At 42.0% G+C, this 21373-nt stretch overlaps 1 protein-coding gene across 1 annotated transcript in view; it reads left to right on the forward strand.

Moving 5' to 3' along the window:
• PIK3C2B (phosphatidylinositol-4-phosphate 3-kinase catalytic subunit type 2 beta) overlaps positions 1-21373 on the forward strand; it is a 1746470-nt gene that overhangs the window by 298005 nt on the left and 1427092 nt on the right. Inside the window, 1 exon segment of the mRNA XM_040339537.1 lies at positions 9273-9393. Within this exon segment, the coding sequence (XP_040195471.1) occupies positions 9273-9393 (121 nt within the window).

Consider the following 21373-nt stretch of genomic DNA (forward strand, 5'->3'; position numbering starts at 1 on the left):
ACACCAACCACTACCCCACCCCCTTTCCCAAAGCACTGTAAATAAATATATTTAAAAAATAAAACCCCACCCTCTCATCAATAATACAAAAATAAATTGTAAAAAAAAAATAAAAAAAAATGTAATTGTAAAAATTAATACAAATAAAAAAAATCCACTGGTCCCAAAAAACCTTTTGGGAAAAAAAAATATTAACCACTTAAGACCCGGACCTTTAGGCAGCTAAATGCCCAGGCCAGGTTTTGCGATTCGGCACTGCGTTGCTTTAACAGACAATTGCACGGTCGTGCGACGTGGCTCCCAAACAAAATTGGCGTCCTTTTTTTCCCACAAATAGAGCTTTCTTTTGGTGGTATTTGATCACCTCTGCGGTTTTTATTTTTTGCGCTATAAACAAAAATAGAGCGACAATTTTGAAAAAAATGCAATATTCTTTACTTTTTGCTATTATAAATATCCCCCAAAAACATATATAACATTTTTTTTCCCTCAGTTTAGGCCGATACGTATTCTTCTACCTATTTTTGGTAAAAAAAATCGCAATAAGCATTTATCGATTGGTTTGCGCAAAATTTATAGCGTTTACAAAATAGGGGATAGTTTTATTGCATTTTTATTAATTATTTTTTTTTTACTACTATTGGCGGCGATCAGCTTTTTTTTTTCGTGACTGCGACATTATGGCGGACACTTCGGACAATTTTAACACATTTTTGGGACCATTGTCATTTTCACAGCAAAAAATGCATTTAAATTGCATTGTTTATTGTGAAAATGACAGTTGAAGTTTGGGAGTTAACCACAGGGGGCGCTGTAGGAGTTAGGGTTCACCTAGTGTGTGTTTACAACTGTAGGGGGGTGTGGCTGTAGGACTGACGTCATCGATCGAGTCTCCCTTATAAAAAGGATCACTCGATCGATACGCCGCCACAGTGAAGCACGGGGAAGCCGTGTTTACATACGGCTCTCCCCGTTCTTCAGCTCCGGGGAGCGATCGCGACAGAGCGGCTATAAACGAATAGCCGTGCCGTCGTCCCGGATCGCTCCCCGAGGGAATCCGCCCACCGCACGCAGCGGGGTTAAATTGTAAAATAAAAAAATTATCTGACACTGTCCACTATCCTGACACTCCACATTCCTGTGATTCGCACCGCACTGCTGTTTAGATCACATGCAATGTCTGTGTGATGCGATTTCAGCCATACAAACTGTATGGCTGAAATCGCATCACATTCGGACCAAACACGCACAGGACCCTTTTTTTGGTCCACATCAGAATCGCATGGGTGTTCACACATATGCAATCTGATTTTTGTCAAAAATGTCAGTTTGCAGTGCGATATGCGAGCTGAAATGGAGGTGACATTACCATTGTATGACCCCCCCAGCAGTTCGCATATGGCAGTGTGAACTGCCGTGCGAGTCGGGTGCGATGTGGGAACCTGCAGTGGATTCGCAGGGTTCCCGAATCGCACCAGTGTGCACCAAGCCTCAAAGCATACAGCCTACAAATGTAACCTGACTGCTCCCACCAATGCTCAGTTCACACTGGTGCAATTCGGGAACCCTGCGAATCCACTGCGGGTTCCCACATTGCACCCGACTCGCACGGCAGTTCACACTGCCATATGCGAACTGCTTGGGAGTGTCATACAATGATAATGACACCCCATTACAGCTCACATATCGCACTGCGAACTGACAGTTAGGACATGAATCGGATCGCATAGGTGTGAACACCCATGCGATTCTGGTGTGGACCAAAAAAAGGGTCCTGTGCATGTTTGGTTCAAATGAGATGCAATTTCAGCCATACAGTTTGTATGGCTGAAATCGCATCGCACAGATATCGCATGTGATCTGAACAGCAGTGCGGTGCGAATCACTTGCGATCTCGCACAGCATGTGAACCAGCCCTAAGTTCCTTCAGCCTTATTGGTTTTAATTATAAAAAGTGAGAAATCCACCCCTCCCCCACATAACACATCCTGGTAATATAGGAGTTTTGCATATGTGATCAGACACACACACTTCAATATAACAATAATAAGAAGATCACTCAATTTTGGACTAAATACATCTCCCCTAATCACTTGTCTATGTATATTCTGATGGCTGTTCACTGGAGCATTTCATCATGACATTGAACTTTGTCTCACCTCATGTTTTGGAAACATTTAATCAAAACACAGGAGAAAATTCTGTGATGGCTAGAATGGAGAGGGGAGGGGGAGGGTGATTGTGATTTGAATTGTGCACTGTTTACAGAAACTGTGCATGTTCTGCAGGCTAGTGCATGAGATATGTTAATAACCTGTCACTCAAAGCATGGGGGCGGAACGGACTTTGCTTTTTATAGGAAAGTCCGTTTTATTCCACTGAACAATAAAAAGAGGATTTCTCAGCGCTGGATTAACTCTGTGTGGCAAGACTGGGCACAGATGATAGGAAATCTTATTATCTACATTGTGACATAAAAAAATAAAAACATTTTTTTGGGGTTTACATCCACTTTAAGTAGCGCATCCAAAATAATTGGTGAATCAGGGTACTGTGCACCAATATCCTACAGCTACCTAATACACAGAACACTAAATATATAAACCGATAAACCCAATAAATGAATATATAGATATCTGATACAATCAGAGATTAGTGATAGAGCAAACAGCAGAAAGTGAAGCTTCCCCAAATAGGAGATCCCACAGCAATAAATACCTGGTACCAAAGAACAAACTGCGATGACGGATCCGCTGTGAAGCAACCAGCCATCTCCCTCGAACGTGTAAAACAGACTTTAAATAGCCCACTGCTGAATTACCACATATGCGCACACTATTACGACACCAGCTGAACACAATAACTTGTCAGCTGGGAGCAGTGCAGCGAAGACACGTCATCGTGCCGACGAATGAACGGTGCATGGGCAGATTGAAGGAACATGGGATCCGCCGTGCAGCGTCAGTGTCAGCAGGAAAAAGCCAGGGAATAATACTGAAAAGCTGCACATGCGCAGTAATGATAGATCAGCAAAGCTGACACACGTATGGATACCAATGGCCAGCTATTGCTTTACTACATGAGCATAAAAAAAAGGGCTCTGTTGTGACAGCCAACCAGCAAAAACAGGCCATTGTTGTTGGTAATGAAACGCATAACATAGAAAACAAAACAAATAGACGGATGCCCACTCAAAATGGCAAAATTAGAAAAACTCATGATCGGACTGCACATTGCATGACAGCCAAGCAAGCATCTCCATGTCCTCAAGGGATGATACGGCCTCTACAGGTGGCAACAACCACACACAGTGTGTAACAGAAAATTGTCAATAAGACAGATATGAATGATGAAACATACAAAAAATAAACATAAATCCATACAGGTACAATATACATAATAGTGACACAATATTATAATGTAAAGCAGCAAACTATTAATTTACAACACACCATTTTAGCATCGCGACTCAAGAATGGTTCAGTAAAGAAATAAACCAGAATGCTATGAGTCATCACAGAGGCCTCCAAGTATTAAATCAATCACATATCCTTTTCGCACACCATGGAGCTTAACCCCTCCAAAAAGGGTCTAAAGCTCAATATAGTGTTCAATTCGCGTGGCAAAGTGGCACATAAGTCCATGATCCAACTACATTCTCTTTGTAAAAAGTCATTGTTCGAATCACTCCCTCTTGTGTTTGGATGGACTCAAGAATTTAAAAGGAAAACGTAGGGATCTTTCCTGCCTGGAAGTCCCTAAGTCCCCAAGGGGAAGCTCTGGGTTTGCTTTGGTGATGCTCTTTATGTGTCTCCCTGCCCTTTTTAAAAATTCAAGTTTGGTTTTACCCACATAAAATCTTAGACATTGACATTGGAATAGATATATTACACCAGAGGTTTTGCAGTTAGCAAAGTGCTGCAGCTTAAACACCCTGCCATTCGGTAACACAAAGTGTGGATCAGTGTTCATGTAGCAGCAAATAGCACATCACCCACAGGAGAATGTGCCAAGCCGTTTACATGGATCTTTTATAAACTGACCAACAAATTCTGTCTGAACTAATTTATCTTTCAAAGATGTAGCTTGAGATGTGAGGGCAAAGTAAAGGATTAGATTGTAGGATTTCCCAATGCTTTTCTAAGATCTTTTTGATTTGACTATGCTGGTTGCTGAATTTTGGTAATTAATCTAGTATATTGTGGTTTTTGCTGGGAAAAAGTAAGTCCAGTCGTGATCTATCGCAAGCACGTGTGTAAGCCATTTTAAGGCAAGTGTGTGAATAGCCTTGTTGTAGAAGCCGTCCTTTCAGAGCATCCGCCTCCATTTAAAAAAAAAACTCTGGTGTTGAGCAGTTCCTCTTAAGCCTAAGATATTGGCTAAAAGGAATTGAACAAATGAGCGATTTGGGGTGAGCACTGGACGCATGAAGGATGGTGTTTCCCGCAGTGGGCTTCCTAAAAAGCCCACTGGAGAGATGACCATTCTCATGCTTGTAAATAGTGACATCCAAAAATGTGATTTTGGTGGCACTATAGGACATCGTGAAGTGTAAATTAAATGTGTTTTTGTTGATCGCTAGCATGAAGGCATTTAAGCCATCAACAGAACCCTCCCAGGTAAGAAGCACATCGTCAATATAACAATACCAGCTTGTAATATTGCTTATCAAAGGAACAATATCATCATCCAACAAAGAACGCTCCCACTCCCCCAGGTACAGGTTCTCATAAGAGGGCACACAAGATGTCCCTATAGCGACTCTCTGCACCTGGAGGTAGTGGGACCCATCACAAGTGAAAATATTATGCAACAAGATGTATTCAAGTGCCGAAATTCTGAATTTATGAATTTTCTTGTCATCTCGATGAGACTGGGAGAGTATATGTTGTATAGCTGCCAACCCCAGATGGTGCGGGATGCTGCTGTACAATGTTTCTACATCAATAGCAACAAGTAGACTGTCAGGGTTAAAAAACACATTCTCTAAGACTTGTAATAAATGAATCATATCTTTTATATACGATGGAAGGTTGGTAACGTGTGGTCTAAGTAATGCATTCATGTATTTACTTAAATTGTCACTGATGCAGCCTCAGAGATAATTGGTTTACCGGGAGGAAGGGGAGATTGTTTGTGAATTTTCGGTAAGCAATACAACGTGGGTATCTTGGGGTGCTTGGTGCGAGTGAATTTCCAAATATTCCTGTTGATGGCGCCTCGTGAAAAGGCGTCATCAACAAGGGTATAAAACGCCTTATAGAACCTAGCGTTCTATGCCAGTTTTCAAATTAAAATCAGATAAGTTCCCCCAATTAGCCGACAAACAAAAAATAAATCTTTCCCAATCAGAGATTGCGGCACTGCGATCTCTATGCGCACAGCACTCTCTGACAATCAAACAGGCAGATAAAGGGGGAAAGGGTCGTTATGTCAATTGACCAATACAAAGAAATGTGTTTGGAAACTTTACATAACAAAACCTGGTATAAAAAGATCACCTCAACCACAGTCACTAGGTTCTATGAGGCGTTTTATACCCTTGTTGATGACGCCTTATCACTAGGTGCCATCAACAGGGATATTTGTAAATTTTAAGTAAGCAATTCAACATGGGTATCTTGGGGTGCTTGGTGTGAGTGAATTCCCAAACAATCTCCCCTTCCTCCCATTAGACCAAATATCTCTGGGCGAGGCTGCATCAGTGACAATTTAAGTAAATACATTGACTCATTACCATGACCACACGTTGCCAACCTTCCATCGTATATAAAAGATACAATTAATTTATTACAAGTCTTGGATAATGTGGTTTTGAACCCTGACGGTCCATTCTGGTCAATTTTGAGCAATAGGGGACAACATTTGGCGGTGTTATCCTCTAATGGGGCCATGTGCCACAATCCACACGGCAATTTTCTTATAAGCTTATGAGATCCATACTGTAATTAACATGCGGCAGCTATTATTGGGTTATTTTTAATGGTATGTTCCGGGTTTTGAGTTCTCATTACCACTATTTTTTTCTTTTGTTTTTTGTCGTTTCACCTTGTTGTTTTGTGAAACACTGGCAATACTGATTTGGTTTGTTGTTGTGTTTTCGCCATGTTTGCACCTCTGTGTCCTCAACGATGCTCATGTGGTTCCTTTTTACCTGTCACCAAATTTATTTTCTTTGTATATTTTTATAGATATTTTGTGTTTTCCAACAAGAAATGTCCCCCGAGGAAGGGATCTATCCCAAAACGCGTCCGGCCTCATTCACTTGGAGATAACACTCACAATTGATCACATTTTGTAACCATGCTTTGTCATTTATGACTTTGTTTGTTTGTTAGTCAATTACATGCTATTCCATGATTGACTTTTTATATTGTTTACAATAAAATGTTTTCTATTCAATAAATTTGTTTTCTCTTATCGTCCATGGACAGACACAGCCTTCTCAAAGGGGGCGGTCCCTCCATACAAAATCCTCCTCCCTGCAGCATGCAGCCTCCCTTTTTTTTCTGCCTAGCAAAGGACGTATGACTCCCTTTGGGCCCAGCACCACAAGGAAAATTTTATTTTTATTTTTAATTTTATTTATTTGAGAATCTTCTATCAACTGCTGGGTGAGAGGCAGGCTAGATATATAGATCCTTGTAGTCTCCTCAGTCCGGCCAGCGAACGTGAGCACACCATTGCTAAGGGCTGGGTCTGCCAGGACATACCCCATGACTCCTGGGGTGGCTGGTGAGCTTTTGCACCAGGGTCCACATATGACTGGGCTGTGGTGTTGTCTCACTCACAGTGGACCGGGCTGACAGCTACTCCAGCGCGGTTGTATGCCTGTCAGGAATGCACCAGTGGGTCCTCGCATGGATGGGTAAGTACAGTCCTTCTCGCCTCAGCGGGTCGGTAAGGCTGGGCATTCTTGGGGTTCGGGGGTCCTCCTATCCTCCTTCCCTGCTCTGACATGTTTCCCTCTGCTGCTCTACTGCCGCTGCCGGGGTGGACCTGTGGAGGGACTTTTCCCACCAGGGAACTGTGGGGTGACTGGGCCTGTGTTTTTTTTCTGTGGGGATGTGTTTGCCTCAGAAAGGCCCTATTAGGCCTTCTGATCCACGTCGCCGTGCCATTTTTTTGTAGTCTGTTATTTACATTGGGAATTCCCATTGGCAGCCATTTTGTTGTGGTCGCGCTATGGCACATCTTGCTAATGCGGTTGGCCATTTTACTGTAGCCGTGCCCTTTTCTCTCTGAGGTGTCCGGCAGCCATTTTGGATGTGATTTTGGCCTCTAGTGCTGGCTTCTACAGCGCGCAGCACAGGTCTCCTCACAGCTTTACCTCACAACTATCTCCTGTGAGCGATCACAGCGGGAGCTCACGAAATGACGTACAGGTACGTTATTTTGCATACCCAGGCCACCCTGCCTCAGTAAATGTACGTGGGACGGTCCAGAAGCGGTTAAAGGATAAGTTCACCTTTTAACTTTTTTTTCTTCTAAATTCCAGCTCCCTTATGTACCAATATAGCATTAATGTACTTTTTTTTTGTAAAAATATCAAGGCTTTCAATTTAATTCTACAGACTCTTGCTTCACTTGTCCTCATCAATGTTTTCAAATGTATCCATTGCTTCTGCTTTACTACCTGGTCAGACTATAGGTTATGACACAGGAAGGAGTGGACCAGCTGACCTCATTAGCACACACCCTGCATCATCCACCCTCCTACCTACCCATTCCCAGCTGCACGGTTTTTAAATTAAATGCAATCAATCAGTGATCACCCTTCTCACTAAATCTACAATCAGATTGCATAGTGTATTGCCCTCTTTATTCAAGTTCATAGGAGGGATTGGACAGAAACACTGTCTAGCCCCATTCAAATCTCTGCATAACAGGAACGTGTTTTTTATTTTCCGAGAGAGTGAGAGTGTGTGTGTGTGGGCGGGGGGCATGGCATTTTGGAGCATTATCACGCATTGGGCAGCCCATCCACCTTAATGGGCTGCCCTACATGCAACAATCGCCCCAAAGAGGCTTCAGAACCTTTTTTTTACAACAGAGCTTGGTGCGTTTTTTTACTGTGGTTTTTGGTGCAGTGCGTTTCTGAAATGCAAGAAAACGCACAGATGTGAAAGGAGCCCCATGTAGTGCAGCCAATTGAAATCAACAGGCTGCCCTATGCGTGTCACAGGAAAAATGAGCCACAAAATGTGCGCTCCCACTATGTTAGACGTGAATGGGGCCTGAAAGTGAAATAAGTGTGTTAACACAAGAACAATGAGGCTCCATTCACATCTGTGTGTTTCTTTGCATTTCAGAAATGTGCTGCACCAAAATTCGCAGTTCCCGCTATACAGAGATGTGAATGGGGCTTGTCAGCTGAGTGTTTTGTCCACTCCCTCCTATGTACTTGTTTAACCACTTATGCACCGCCGGCCGTCAAATGACGACGGAAGGAAGACCCTATTGTTCTGGGCAGACGTCATATGACGTTGCGCCTTCCAGAGCCACTGGGGACCCGATGCGCGTGCCGCCGATCACCCGTGATTGCCTAGTAACTGAGCAGGACCTGTAAAAACACAGATCCATGTCCTGTCAGGGAGAGAAGACCGATTATGTGTCCCTTGTACATAGGAACAACCATCGGTCACCTCCCCCAGTCAGTCCCCTCCCCCCACAGTAAGAATCACTCCCTAGTTAAGACATTAACCCCCTTGATCGCCCCGTAGTGTTAACCCCTTTTCTGCCAGTCACCTTAATACGGTAATCAATGCATTTTTATAGCAGGGATCGCTGTATAAATGTGAATGGTCCCAAAAATGTGTCAAAGGTGTCCGCCGCAATATCGCAGTCACAATTAAAATCACTGATCGCCGGCATTACTAGTAAAAAGAAATTATAAAAAAAATGCTATAAATCTATCCCCTATTTTGTAGCTGCTATAACTTTTGTGCAGACCAATCAATATACGCTTATTTTACCATTTGATTGATTATTAATTGCATTTTGTTTGTATCTGATAGTTTTTTTCTATATTGTATCAATAAAAGTTCAAAAGCATTCTGCGCCTACCGGAATGCATTGGTATGAGAGGAGTTAAGTGTGCTCGAATACACCTCAGTCATGTGTAGTGAGGGGCATAACAGTAATTTTTAGTTGCCCACTTGCCTAATATGACATTATATAGTACAATTAAAATTTTCCGATTTTGATCTACCACAAATATACTGTATATTTAGGTTTTGAATTTTTCCTTTTTTGTCTTTTTCTTTTTTTAGGCTCTTCTACTGTCGATCTGCTTATTTACCAGACTCTTAGCTACACTATGGATCATTTGCAGGATCTTTGTGTCTCTGACTATTTACTTAAAATTTGTGGCTTGGAGGAGTTCTTACAGAAGTGAGTATCCTAGTGGTTCATCATGTATGTTTTTTTTTTTATTAAATTTTCAAAATTACAAGCATATATTGTCAATAAACATAGACATTATAAATAGTAGCAGTTAAGGAGAACACAAGTTAGATATTTACATCAAGCTCCAGTGTTTTTTTAGAAAGCAACAACAAAAGAAAAAAAACAGTAATTTGAGTTTAACATATGTTGACCATTATCTGGAGACTTGCTAAAATATATGCTTAGTGTTGAATTTAGTAATTAAAAAACAGATATAGTAATATATTAACAGTGTAAGGTAATATGAGAATACATAAAGAAAAAAATTAAGGGTGATAATTTCTAGACCTTGTATAATGTTGGGGAAATATATAATGAAGATAAACAGGGATTTATTGTATAGACATTAGGTTTGTACTGTTTCAATGGAGCTCTAAAGCTGAAATATACTGATAAATAAAAACATAAAAAAAAAGTAATGCTGCTACCATTTTTGCATATAATACCAATATATGCTAAGAAAGAAAAAACAAAAAAAAAAAAACTAAAGAGGCAAGATAGAATAGAGGGAAGGGGAAGAAGAAGAGAAAAAAAAATAAAGATAGTACGTAGATAAGATAGAAAAGGTCAAAAGGCTCCCCAGGGTATCTTATTATGTTTGTCTTATGTTATTAGCATATTAAATAGCTATTAGTAGTTATGTTACCAAGGTCTTAATAATGTGATGTCAAAGTTGGGAGGGAAAAAATGAGTCACCCAAGGATTCCCGATTTTTTAAAATTTTGCAATATTATCATTGGTAATGGCTTCCGTTTTTGAGTGGGTCATGGCTTGGTTTATTCTGGTTTTGGTTTCTGAGATCATTAATGTTGGGGTTTTCCACGCTTTGGCGATTGTCTGCTTTGCTGCCGTAGTGATTTGTAGAAGGAGTTTGAATTGAGTGTGGGAAATAGAAGTTGGTTTTAGATTTAGTAGTGCAATTGAAGGGTCAGGTTTGATTGTTTTTTTGAATAAGGTGGAGAGGATTAGAAAAACCTCTTTCCAAAAACATTTTGTAACCGGACATTCCCAAAATATGTGTATATGTGATCCTAGTTCACCACAGCCACGGAAGCAGAGTGGGAAGTATTGCGGAATATATTTCGCAATTCTGACAGGAACGAAGTACCAGCGCAAAAGTACTTTATAATTTGTCTCTAGAGCTATTATATTTTGTGAAGATGATTTTGTAGTGGTCCAATTTTTATCCCAATCAGATGATTCCAACTGAAGTCCAAGGTCTCTCTCCCATTTTTCCACGTATGATGGTGGATCTGCAGTAGGCAAAGTAATAAGGTGTTTATATGTTATTGATATGAGACCCTTAGAGTGAGGTTCGCGTTTACATATACGTTCAAATTGCGTGAGTTCATCGAGTTTACTCATATTTTGTATATATGGCATGAAAAAGTTTTTGATCTGCAGATATCGAAAAGGTTCTGATTGGGGGAGTTGATGTCTATCACATAGTTCAGAAAATGTTTTAAGTGAGGTAGATGTTGACATATCACAGAGTTGAGTTATGTCAGAGGAAATCCATTTTTTAAATGAATTAGGGAATGTGCAGGCTGGGTAGAATAGTGGGTTTCTAATAAATGATAGAAGGGGAACATGAGGAGATGGCAGTCCTTTGATAAGTTTAAATTTATCCCAGATGGTAACTGTGTGTTTGGTAATCTTATTTTTAATATTTTTACGATCTGAGGGTTTGGACCAAATTAAATTTGTTATATAAAATGGATCACAGTCAATTGCTTCAATTGCAACCCAGAGTGGGGTTTCGTATTTTGCGTGATATTTGGGGATGCATGCTATTTGAGCTGCATGGTAATAAGAGGCAAAATTGGGGAATCCTAGTCCACCTTTAAGTTTGGAAAGGTAAAGTGTCTGTTTAGATACACTGGGGCAGATTCAGATAGAGATACGCCGGCGGATCTCCTGATCCGCCGTCGTATCTGTGAGACCCGACGGTCGGATCTGTGAGATCCCACCGTCGGAGCTATGCGACTGATTCATAAGAATCAGTTCCGCATAGATCTTCCTTGGATCCGACTGGTGTAAGTGACTTACACCAGTCGAATCTTAGGCTGTAATCTCCCGCCGGCCGCTAGGTGTCGTCGCGATTTTTTACCCGTCGCATATGCAAATGAGGAAAACCGCCGATTCACGTCCGTACGCCCGCCCGTCGCTCGTTTTCTACGTCGTTTGCGTTCGGGTTTTTCCGGCGGATAGCTACCCCTGCTTCTATGAGGGGTAGCTAATGTTAAGTATGGCCGACGTTCCCGCGCCGATTTTTACATTTTCTACGTCGTTTGCGTACCGCGATCGGGAATACCGATGGCCGCAAACGACGTACCCGCCGCAAACAATGACGTCGTAGCGATGTCATTTGGAGCATGCGCACTGGGCTTTTTCGCCCCGGCGCATGCGCAGTTAAATCGGCGCGGGAACGCGCCTGATTTAAATTGTACACTCCCCCTAGCCGCGGAATTTGCATTCCGCCGGGGGGAGTTAGGATCCGACGGTGCAGTTTGCGAGGTAAGTGCTTTATGAATCATGCACTTGCCTCGCTAAATTGCACCGGCGGATCGTAAACCAGGTAGATCGAGCGGATCTAAAGATCCGCAGATCTATCTGAATCTGCCTCACAATGTTTTAAAGAGCCCCAAATGAACGCTAGTGTTTTGCGTTGAAGATTTCTAAGAAAGTATGTTGGAACTGGAATGGGCAAAACCAGAAATAGATATAGATTGGGGGGTATGTGATCGAGAGTCCTAAAGAAGATACAGCACCTCATCCCAAAATAGATTCAAAGAAGGGGAATTTGTTGGAAGGGTTGGGGGGATTATTGCGGTGCGAAGAAGGAAACCAGACAAAGTATGTATATATATATATATAAAAATATATGAAAAGGTTTATTTAATTTTTACAAAATATAGTAATTCAATATACAAATAGTGCATAAATTATTTTGTGGGAGCAAGATCTAGAAATCATTTTTTCGATCAGGTCGATCCTACTAGTTTCGCCTCTTGGCTTCTTCAGGGGAATTAGGACAAGATCGTCTCTCTAGATTACTCTAAAGAGATGAAAAAGAATAGAACAATTTTAACACATGCATACAATATAAGCTCTTAATGAACTTCGATAATATATGTTCAACAGTACATGTCATGCATATAGAATACAAACAGAGGTTTGGCTGGGATCTCTGGCGGGGCAAGAGAAACCAAAGTTCATAGGAACAAATGCGTATATATCCACAGCCAGGTAACAGCCCATGCTGTTCAACCCATGAGAGGGGGCTGGCAGCAAAATTCCATAGGTAGGAGATCTAAAACCTACCCTAGCTTCATGCACAGCCAGTCAAGGAAAAACCCCCTCAGGATGGATATTGAAATCCAAGTTCAACTGACAGGACTTAAAAATACAGAAGAAAAAGAATCTATGTTAGAAGATGTGTTATTAAATTATGATCTGTTAAACTAATTAAACCAATCCATAATAGAGTCAATAGGGTTAATATATGTAAAACAGCCATACCTTGAAGCGTAATAAAATCAAGGTGAATACAGGAGAATTAAATAAGACAGAAACATAGGCACTGAAGAGCATCAATTCATCTGAGAAGAAAAAAGTATTTGAATAGATTTAGTATACTTCATAAAGTTAATAAGAAAATGGGTAACTAGATTATTAAGTGTAATCAAGGGATCAACTTACATGGAGTATCTAACTAGATGAACAGTCTGAGTGCAAACAAACATCAGCTGGTGATAAAGAGTCAAAGGCTAGTCGTTTGCTGCAAAAATCAAGGACCAGTCACTTGCAGCTGTAAAATCCACAGATAATCTCCTTTAAAAGGGTACAAAATAAAAAATAAAAATAAATGAAAAAGTGAAGGTTTAGCCAGAAGTATTCAAACCTTACACAAAGGAGACAATAGTGAGGAGAGTGAATGGTTCCAGGATGGAAGCTTACCTATCTTTGAGAGGAATAAAGACATCTGTCAGTACCCTGTTGGTAGCAGACAGATAATGATCGTATCATGCTATATATAGCCCGCTGGGGAAGCGGGTGCATCGCGATTGGATCTCAGGGGTCACATGGTCGCTGAGATGCCTACAATTCCCACACTCCTTAGCGCTGAAGCAGCCGTGTCATATAATGACAACGGCCAATCAGCGGAACCGCGCTCGGGAGAAAAAAGAAAAAAACGTATGAGTGCAGAGGAGAGGAACACGAAGCACTAAAAGAGAGCGATCGCCAGCCAGCAGCACCAAGACAGTCACACATACACAGAGCGGCGTGGACCATGACCGCAAGCTGACTAATCAAAGCAAACCAAGCAATCAAACATAAATGCAAACGCAATAGATCCTATATTGTAAAGGTCTAAATATTAAATAAATAAATCATTAAGGCAAGCAAGAGTCACTAATAAGAAGGGGAGAGAAACCCTGAACAGGGATGTGAATGGGCTGATGTATGGAGAAGGGCTGTAGTGGCTTTTTGGGAAGGATACGCATTACCTCCAGAACTAATTAGGGCTCAAGCCAGTCCCACTTATAGGTGAACCCAGAAAGGAAAAATTACCACGCCAGAGACCCGAGCCAAAATAAAAAAATATATATACAACATATTTGCCAATAAAAATAAAAAATGTAGGGTTTACACTATATGTCAAACATATGTATTCAATATATTTCAATACATACAATCAAAAATCGACAACATTATTATTGATTCATAAATTATACATCAGAATTCAACGGAAGTAAATGTGGTTGTTGTAATGATAAATAGCAATATATAACACATTATTGCCCCCATCATAAATGGGAGCAGGTGGGTTGATTTTAGCCAGTGCCGGAACTTGCCCACTAGATGGAGTATGGGGCAAAGAGTTTGGTGGTCAAAGTAAGGTACATGTAGGACCTGCGGGAGAGTGGTAATAGAGCAGGATGTAATGAGGAGGGAGGAATTGACCAGACCATAACACCTTTCTTAGATGGAATAACGTAGAGGCCACACCATTTTATTTAATAGTAATAGAGTTTCTTATAGATATGGGTCTATGAGAGGGGTCTTCTGCCTCATCGTGACATGATCGAGGGTATGTCGTGGACATCGAGTCCGTGGGCCCCCAGTCGGAGTCACGGAGCTTGCGGCAGGCGCGCGTCCACAATGCCGCTTCTTAAAGGGAATATATATATATATATATATATATATATATATATATATATATATATACATATATATACATCCTTTTGCCTGCCCGTGCCATTTTGCCGATGTATATCTGCGTGCAGTGGTCGGCATGTGGTTAATGATCTGCATTTTTTATGTGAGTTGAGCATAATGTTTTATATATTTTTTAAGATCAGATTACCGGTTAGGAGGTGCCACTGTTTACCTATGGTTTCCTCTACTGATCGGTGGTTACTTGAATAGGTGGTGACAATCCTCCGTGTCCAGTTGTTGGTTCTGTTACCAAACAGCATTTCATTCCTGTTTTTCCGATATGCCTTGTATTTGCTTTTTAAGGGTAGTTTTGGTATAGCCTCTTTGAAGGAGCCTGGATCTTAATAATTTGGATTCTTTTTCAATATCCTATATAATTGTAATGCTGGATTCATTGGATTTTATAGGTCATGCTGTCCTGTATGGAACTGAATATCATGATACTTGCAGTTATCACTTAGGGTGGGCCTCATGCTTTAGTTATTTAACCACTTAAGGACAGAGCCTGTTTTTCAGACTTGGTGTTTACAAGTTAAAAACAAGTCACACCTTATGTGCGCAGCGGTCTTACAAGTGCACTTTGATTGGAAAAAAAACACTTTTTTTTTATTAAAATAAGTCAACAGTAAAGTTAGCCTATTTTTTTATATTGTGAAAGATAATGTTACGCCAAGGAAATTGATACCCAACATGTCACGCTTCAAAATTGCGCCCGCTCGTGGAATGGCGTCAAACTTTTACTTTTAAAAATCTGCATAGGTGACATTTAAAATTTCTACAGGTTGCATGTTTTGAGTTATAGAGGAGGTCTAGGGCTAGAACATCCCATAGACCAGGGGTGTCCAAACTTTTTTCAAAGAGGGCCAGATTTGATTACGTGAACATGCGTGAGGGCCGACTATTTTGCCTGACATTCTTTGAACCATTAAAATTCGGTCTAAGTGTGTTCGTCTAAGCACTAATACACTGCCGAACAAGAATTCTCTTGCCTTTGTGGCTGTGTGTGGTGAAGAGATGAGCTTGGGCGTGTTATTTGAATATACTGTATATATTTTTTTGTGGCCCCAACTAATCCCAGAGCGCTGATTAGGACTAAGGATGAGCTTGGTCGTGTTATTTGGATATAGCGTATTTATCGGCATATAACACGCACATGCTTACCATTGCCTGAATGCAGCCTCACCTTTGCCATGAATGCAGCCTTACCATTGCAACCTCACCATTGCAACCAATGCAGCCTCACATGTGCCATAAATGCAGCCTCAAATGTGCCTGAATGCAGCCTCACATGTGCCATGAATGCAGCCTCACATGTGCCATGAATGCAGCCTTACCATTGCAACCAATGCAGCCTCACATGTGCAATGAATGCAGCCTCACATGTACCATTAGTGCAGCCTGAACGATGCCCATCTGCAGCCTCGGAGGGCAGAGGGAGGGGGGCGGGACGAGGGCTGACAGATTACAAACAGGAGAATCTCTTGTTTACCCTGTGGCCTCTTTAATACAAAGTCTTGCCTCCTATGATAGACAGAACAGTCGTCCAATAGCATCCCAGGAGACGGGACTTCCAATAGAGATGCTGCTGAGTAAACAGGAGATTCTCTTCATCTAATCTGACGGCACTTGTCATGCCCCCTCCCTGTCCCCTCCAAGGCAGTGCCAATAAATACAGTATATATCTTTTGTGGCCCTGGGAGCCACAAACAATATATATATCCAAATCCCCAGGGGGGCCATATTAAATCAACAGGGGGGCCGCAATTGGCCCCCGGGCCATACTTTGGACATGCCTGCCATAGACAATGCAACCCATGGAGGTTGGAGCGCCCCATACATTTTGGAGCACCCCATGAATGCTACAGTAAACCAATAGACCGATTACCCCAGGGATGTTAGAGCACTCGATAGACGCACCCCATGAAGGTTTGAATGTCCCATAGGCAGAGTACCCCATGGATATTAGTGACCCATGAAGTATAGAGTGCCCCAATAAACAGAGTAACCTATGGATATTAAAGCGACCCAAGGAGGTTGGAGCACCATGTAGGGTTGCCACCTGTCTCTGGGATTCACCCAAACAGTCCAAGTTTTGATGTATGTGTCTGGGTTTCAGTCCGTGTGAAACCCGCACACATTATTCAGATTGAACTGTGGCTCCCCGAGTGACCGAGATCACACACATATCTGTTTTCATCTGTTAACTCAATTTTTGGCATACCCACTGTTTGCTGAGGCATGTATAGCGCACCACATTACTACTCTCCCTGGCACCCAAAGGTGTTTAAGATCTTTTGCAATCCTATAGTGTATAATCCAAACAAAATTGCCATGCACCGCTAAAGTGTTTGGGTTTGGCATGAAGAAATGGTGGCAACCCTAGGTCAGTCTCTAGAAGTGTACCACAATCCTCTGTACCAGGTCCTACTCTATTTAATCTATATACAAGTGATTTAATTAAGACCCCTTTCACACGGGGCAGATCGGTAATGATCCACCTCCGTGTGCTCCGTAAGCTCATCGGGGATCGCTCCATAGATGAAAGGGCGCCCTGTCTTTTCTCCGCTCTCCCCTATGGGGGGATCGGATGAACAGGGACCTCTGTATTCCCGGGGCAGCCAAGGTGCGTATGATAGGTTGCGACCTGCTAGGCTTTTCAGGAGGGGGACCCACATTTTGGAGCTGATATGATGGTGCCAGTTTAGGATGTGTTGAAGAGCTATGGCTCTATAATAGCCATGTATGTCTGGGAGGCCTAGACCTCCCATCTCCTTTAGTTTCTGCAATAGGGACACGGCCAGCCTAGGTTTTTTATTCTACCATATAAAAATGATGATATAAAAATGATGATTAGGCTTTGAAGCTATGATTAGGCTTTGAAGCTGTGTGAAAAGGCTTTTGGGGAGGGAGATAGGCAGCATCTGCAGAAAAGCAAAGTACCCTTGGGAGGACATTCATTTTAAGTATTTTAACTTTGCCTAGCCACGTGATTTGTTTGCTCTTTGAAATGTATTACCCAATGGGATGCATTGGCTAATGCCCTTATTTAATATTCTTTTAAAGCAAACCCATCTCTCCTCAGTGTTCTATTTGCCTAATATTTTATCTCAATTTATGCCTTCTAGCAAGGTTCGTAGTTTAAGAAAGTTGGCTCTTTTGAAATTCAGTGTATTTGTATGTTTCCCGTTTGTGTGATTTATACTAAAGCCAATTTACCTGTGATTGCTGTTTCCTAAATTACCCCGTATTTCCACATCCATGATCAGGTCTGTATTGTTGGTAATCGGTAGATCCAGTAACGCTTTATTTCTAGTTGGTGTGTCTACCATCTGAACAGTGAAATTGTCCTGCAAGACATTTACGAACTGGTGAGCAAGCGTGGTTCCTTCCGCCCAATCTATGTCTGAATAATTAAAATCCCCCATTATGATAACATTTCCCATCCTTGCTGCTAATCCAAATTGTGATAGGAGATCCGTCTCCCCCTCCTTCCACAGGTTAGGGGGCCTATAGCATACTCCCATTATTATTTTCCCATTAGCTTCATCCCTATGGGGCTCTACCCATAAGGATTCCACCTCCTCCCTGGTTCCCTTTAGTGATGTCATCTCTCGAATTCACTTGTACATTATTCTTGATATATAGGCACACCCCTCTTTCCTTTTTTTACCCTCTCTATCCCTGCGATAAAGGGTATACCCTTGATAGGAATGCCAGCAAATCATGAGAGCTGTTGAACCAGGTCTCTGAAATTCCCACAAAATCCAAATACTCCTTGTACAACAGTATCTCTAGTTGACCCGTCTTGTCCGCCAGGCTCCTGACATTGGTGAACATGCCACATAGTTTAGACCGGTTGCATACTATGGCCCGGATTCGCATACATCAGCGCATATTTATGTGGGCATAGCGTATCTAATATATGCTACGCCGATGCAGCGCACAGATGCAAGTACTGGATTCACAAAGCACTCGCCCCAAAATCTACGCTGGGTTTCCTTGGCGTAAGTGAAAGTGGGCGTGAGCCATGCTAATGAGGCGTGACCCCATGCTAATGATGGGCCGAGTGACAGACAAGTATTTAAAATGAACGGCGCGTGCGCCGCCCCATGGACGCAACCCAGTGCGCATGCTCAGAATCACGTCGAAACTACTCCCTAAGATACGTTGAATCACTGCCTACGAAGTGAACGTAACCTACGCCCAGCCCTATTCAAGTACTACTATGCAAACGACATAAAATACGACGGCTGTTCCCTTGTCCATACCTTTGCATGAGCTGCGCCTCATAGATGGGGAATAACTATACGGGCCTATCTTCTTATTGGGTGTTCTGAGATTGCAACTAGGATTTGTTACTATATTTACCTTGGGTTTATGTGCTTTAGTCAACCTACCATTAATGCCACCAATACTACCCTCTGAAATATGTTCCGCTCCATCTTCTTTACTCCCAGCTGATTTGCACCCTTCTCATTTAGGTGCAGTCTTTCCCTTTATATAGTTATGGTGACATGATTTAGCGTTGCTTGAAAATTGGTCAAAACAGTGGAAATTTCCTTTATTTTTTATTTTTATGTAACTTAATACACCGAGGGGAAAAAAATCATTGACAAAGTACAACATTGATATACAAAAATATGTATATCATGTAAAACAACTTTGTAGATGCATCTATGTATTTATGTATATTAAAATAATTGGTATATTCTAATGTGCCTACAAAGTCAAATTTTTTAATAGACATTTCTGCGATGTTTTTTTCTTCAATCCCTATATTTCAGGATGTGGCACTTATTTTTCATAGGGTGTTTGATTACCACCCCAGGGTAATTGTAATCAACTCAAAATCAAAGTACAACATTGGGTGTACAGTGTTGGCCAGCACTACAGAGGAAAAATATTTGAGGCTTCTTATTGCAGATGATTGCAAAATTAGCTAACCGTGTGACCAGGCAGTGGGAAAAATTAATAGAATTCTAGGATGCATCACTAGTGGTGTCTCCAGCAGGTGGATGGAGGTCCTTATTCCACTATATAGGTCTGTAGTGAAACTTTATTTAGAATACTGTGTTCGGTCCAGGAAACCTCACTTCGAAAATATATCTATGAGATAGAATGAGTCCAGAGACGGGTAACACAATTGCTTAACGGTCTGAGGGATAAAACCTATCAGAGGGACTTAAAGGGGTTGTAAAGGTAAAAGAACATTTCCCTAAATAGCTTCCTTTACCTTAGTGCAGTCCTCCTTCACTTACCTAATTTTTCAATTTTGCTTTTAAATGTCCTTTTCTTTATCGTACACCACGGGACAGAGACTAAGTCTTTACATAATGGGTTATATGCTCACCAGAGGTGATTGGACACTGGCACAACCAATCAGAGTCAGTTCCCCTCCATATAACCCCTCCCATCCAGGAAGTACCTCAGTTTTTTCGCCAGTGTTTAAGTTGTAGGACGCGTGGAGAAGTGCTAAGGAAGCTCTGTTAGATAGACCCTTCGGGGCTAAGGAGCTATGCCTATTTTGGATCCATCCAAGAGGCTATGAAGCTATGTCAAAACTGGAATGGATCCGGGCCTCCTGCAATAAGGCATCACCTGTAATGTCTCTCTTCGGAGGACTGGGTTCTAGTGTCCGGCACTTTTTGTATTAAGGCTTAAAGTCCTGGTCAGAGTCTTTTACAAGGCCCAGGGGGAAGTCTCCTTTAAATAGGAAACTCGTATCCCTGAAGGTTGGCAAACAAAGCCCGCCAAAAGGGGTGAAGATTGGTACTGTCTGAAAATATTTCAGCAGAAAAACCTGCGGCGGGGATAAGGGTAAGAGGAAAAGGAGCCTAAGTATTTATTTGAAGGACTTTTCCAAAAATTTGAGGGGTGTCTTCTCAAAATTGGCCACTAGAGGGAGTAAAAAATTCAGAAAAGTGTCAGATCCGTTGGACAAGCACACTTCCTCCGCTGCAGAGCTCTGCTGAATATGGCCACCGCTGCTCTCCTCACAAGACACCGGTAAGGCTCCCAGGCAGTCGCCATTGTGCCTTGGTCACGCGCATGCTTTATCGGCACACAAAGGGGAAGGGAGCAGAGAGACGTGCATGGGCGCGCACACCGTTTTTAAAGGAATGGTGCTTTTCCAAGAGCCACAGATCCATCTAGGAGTCCAGCAGCAGCAGCAGATCTTCCCATGGGACACAGCAGCATTGGGGGCACGTAAGCTCTATGTGGCTGGTAGGGCACTACCAAATGAGAGACACCCACTCTATGCATAAAGTCTGTGTGTTAAGTTGCATGTTTAGATGTTAACTCCGCACAGCAATACATGCATTTTGGTACCTCGGTTTCTTGCTTTGTAATGTCTTCCACTAAAAAGGGATCATGGACTAGGAGCAAGAAAACAATGCCGCCTGAGTCAAGAGGCTCTGGCCGCACCTGCTTGGTACCCTCCTCCCCTGTAAACATTGATTTGCCAGTACAGGAGGAGTCCTTGCCACATTCAGGAGTTTCTCCAGTGGCACCTGGGCCTGCATATGTCACTGAAGACACTTTTTTTGCAGCATGGGAAAACTAGAAGGACAGATCGCTAAGTTAATCGCTCTGTACTCTAAGACGGACAGAAAGTGAAGAAGATCTCCTTCAGTGATTATTGATCCTCTTTCAGAAAGATCTGAAGAGGAGAAGGATGAGGATGGGATTTCACCTGCAGAGG

This window comes from Rana temporaria, chromosome 2 (genome assembly GCF_905171775.1).
Source record: "Rana temporaria chromosome 2, aRanTem1.1, whole genome shotgun sequence".
In the NCBI taxonomy this organism is placed as follows: domain Eukaryota; kingdom Metazoa; phylum Chordata; class Amphibia; order Anura; family Ranidae; genus Rana; species Rana temporaria.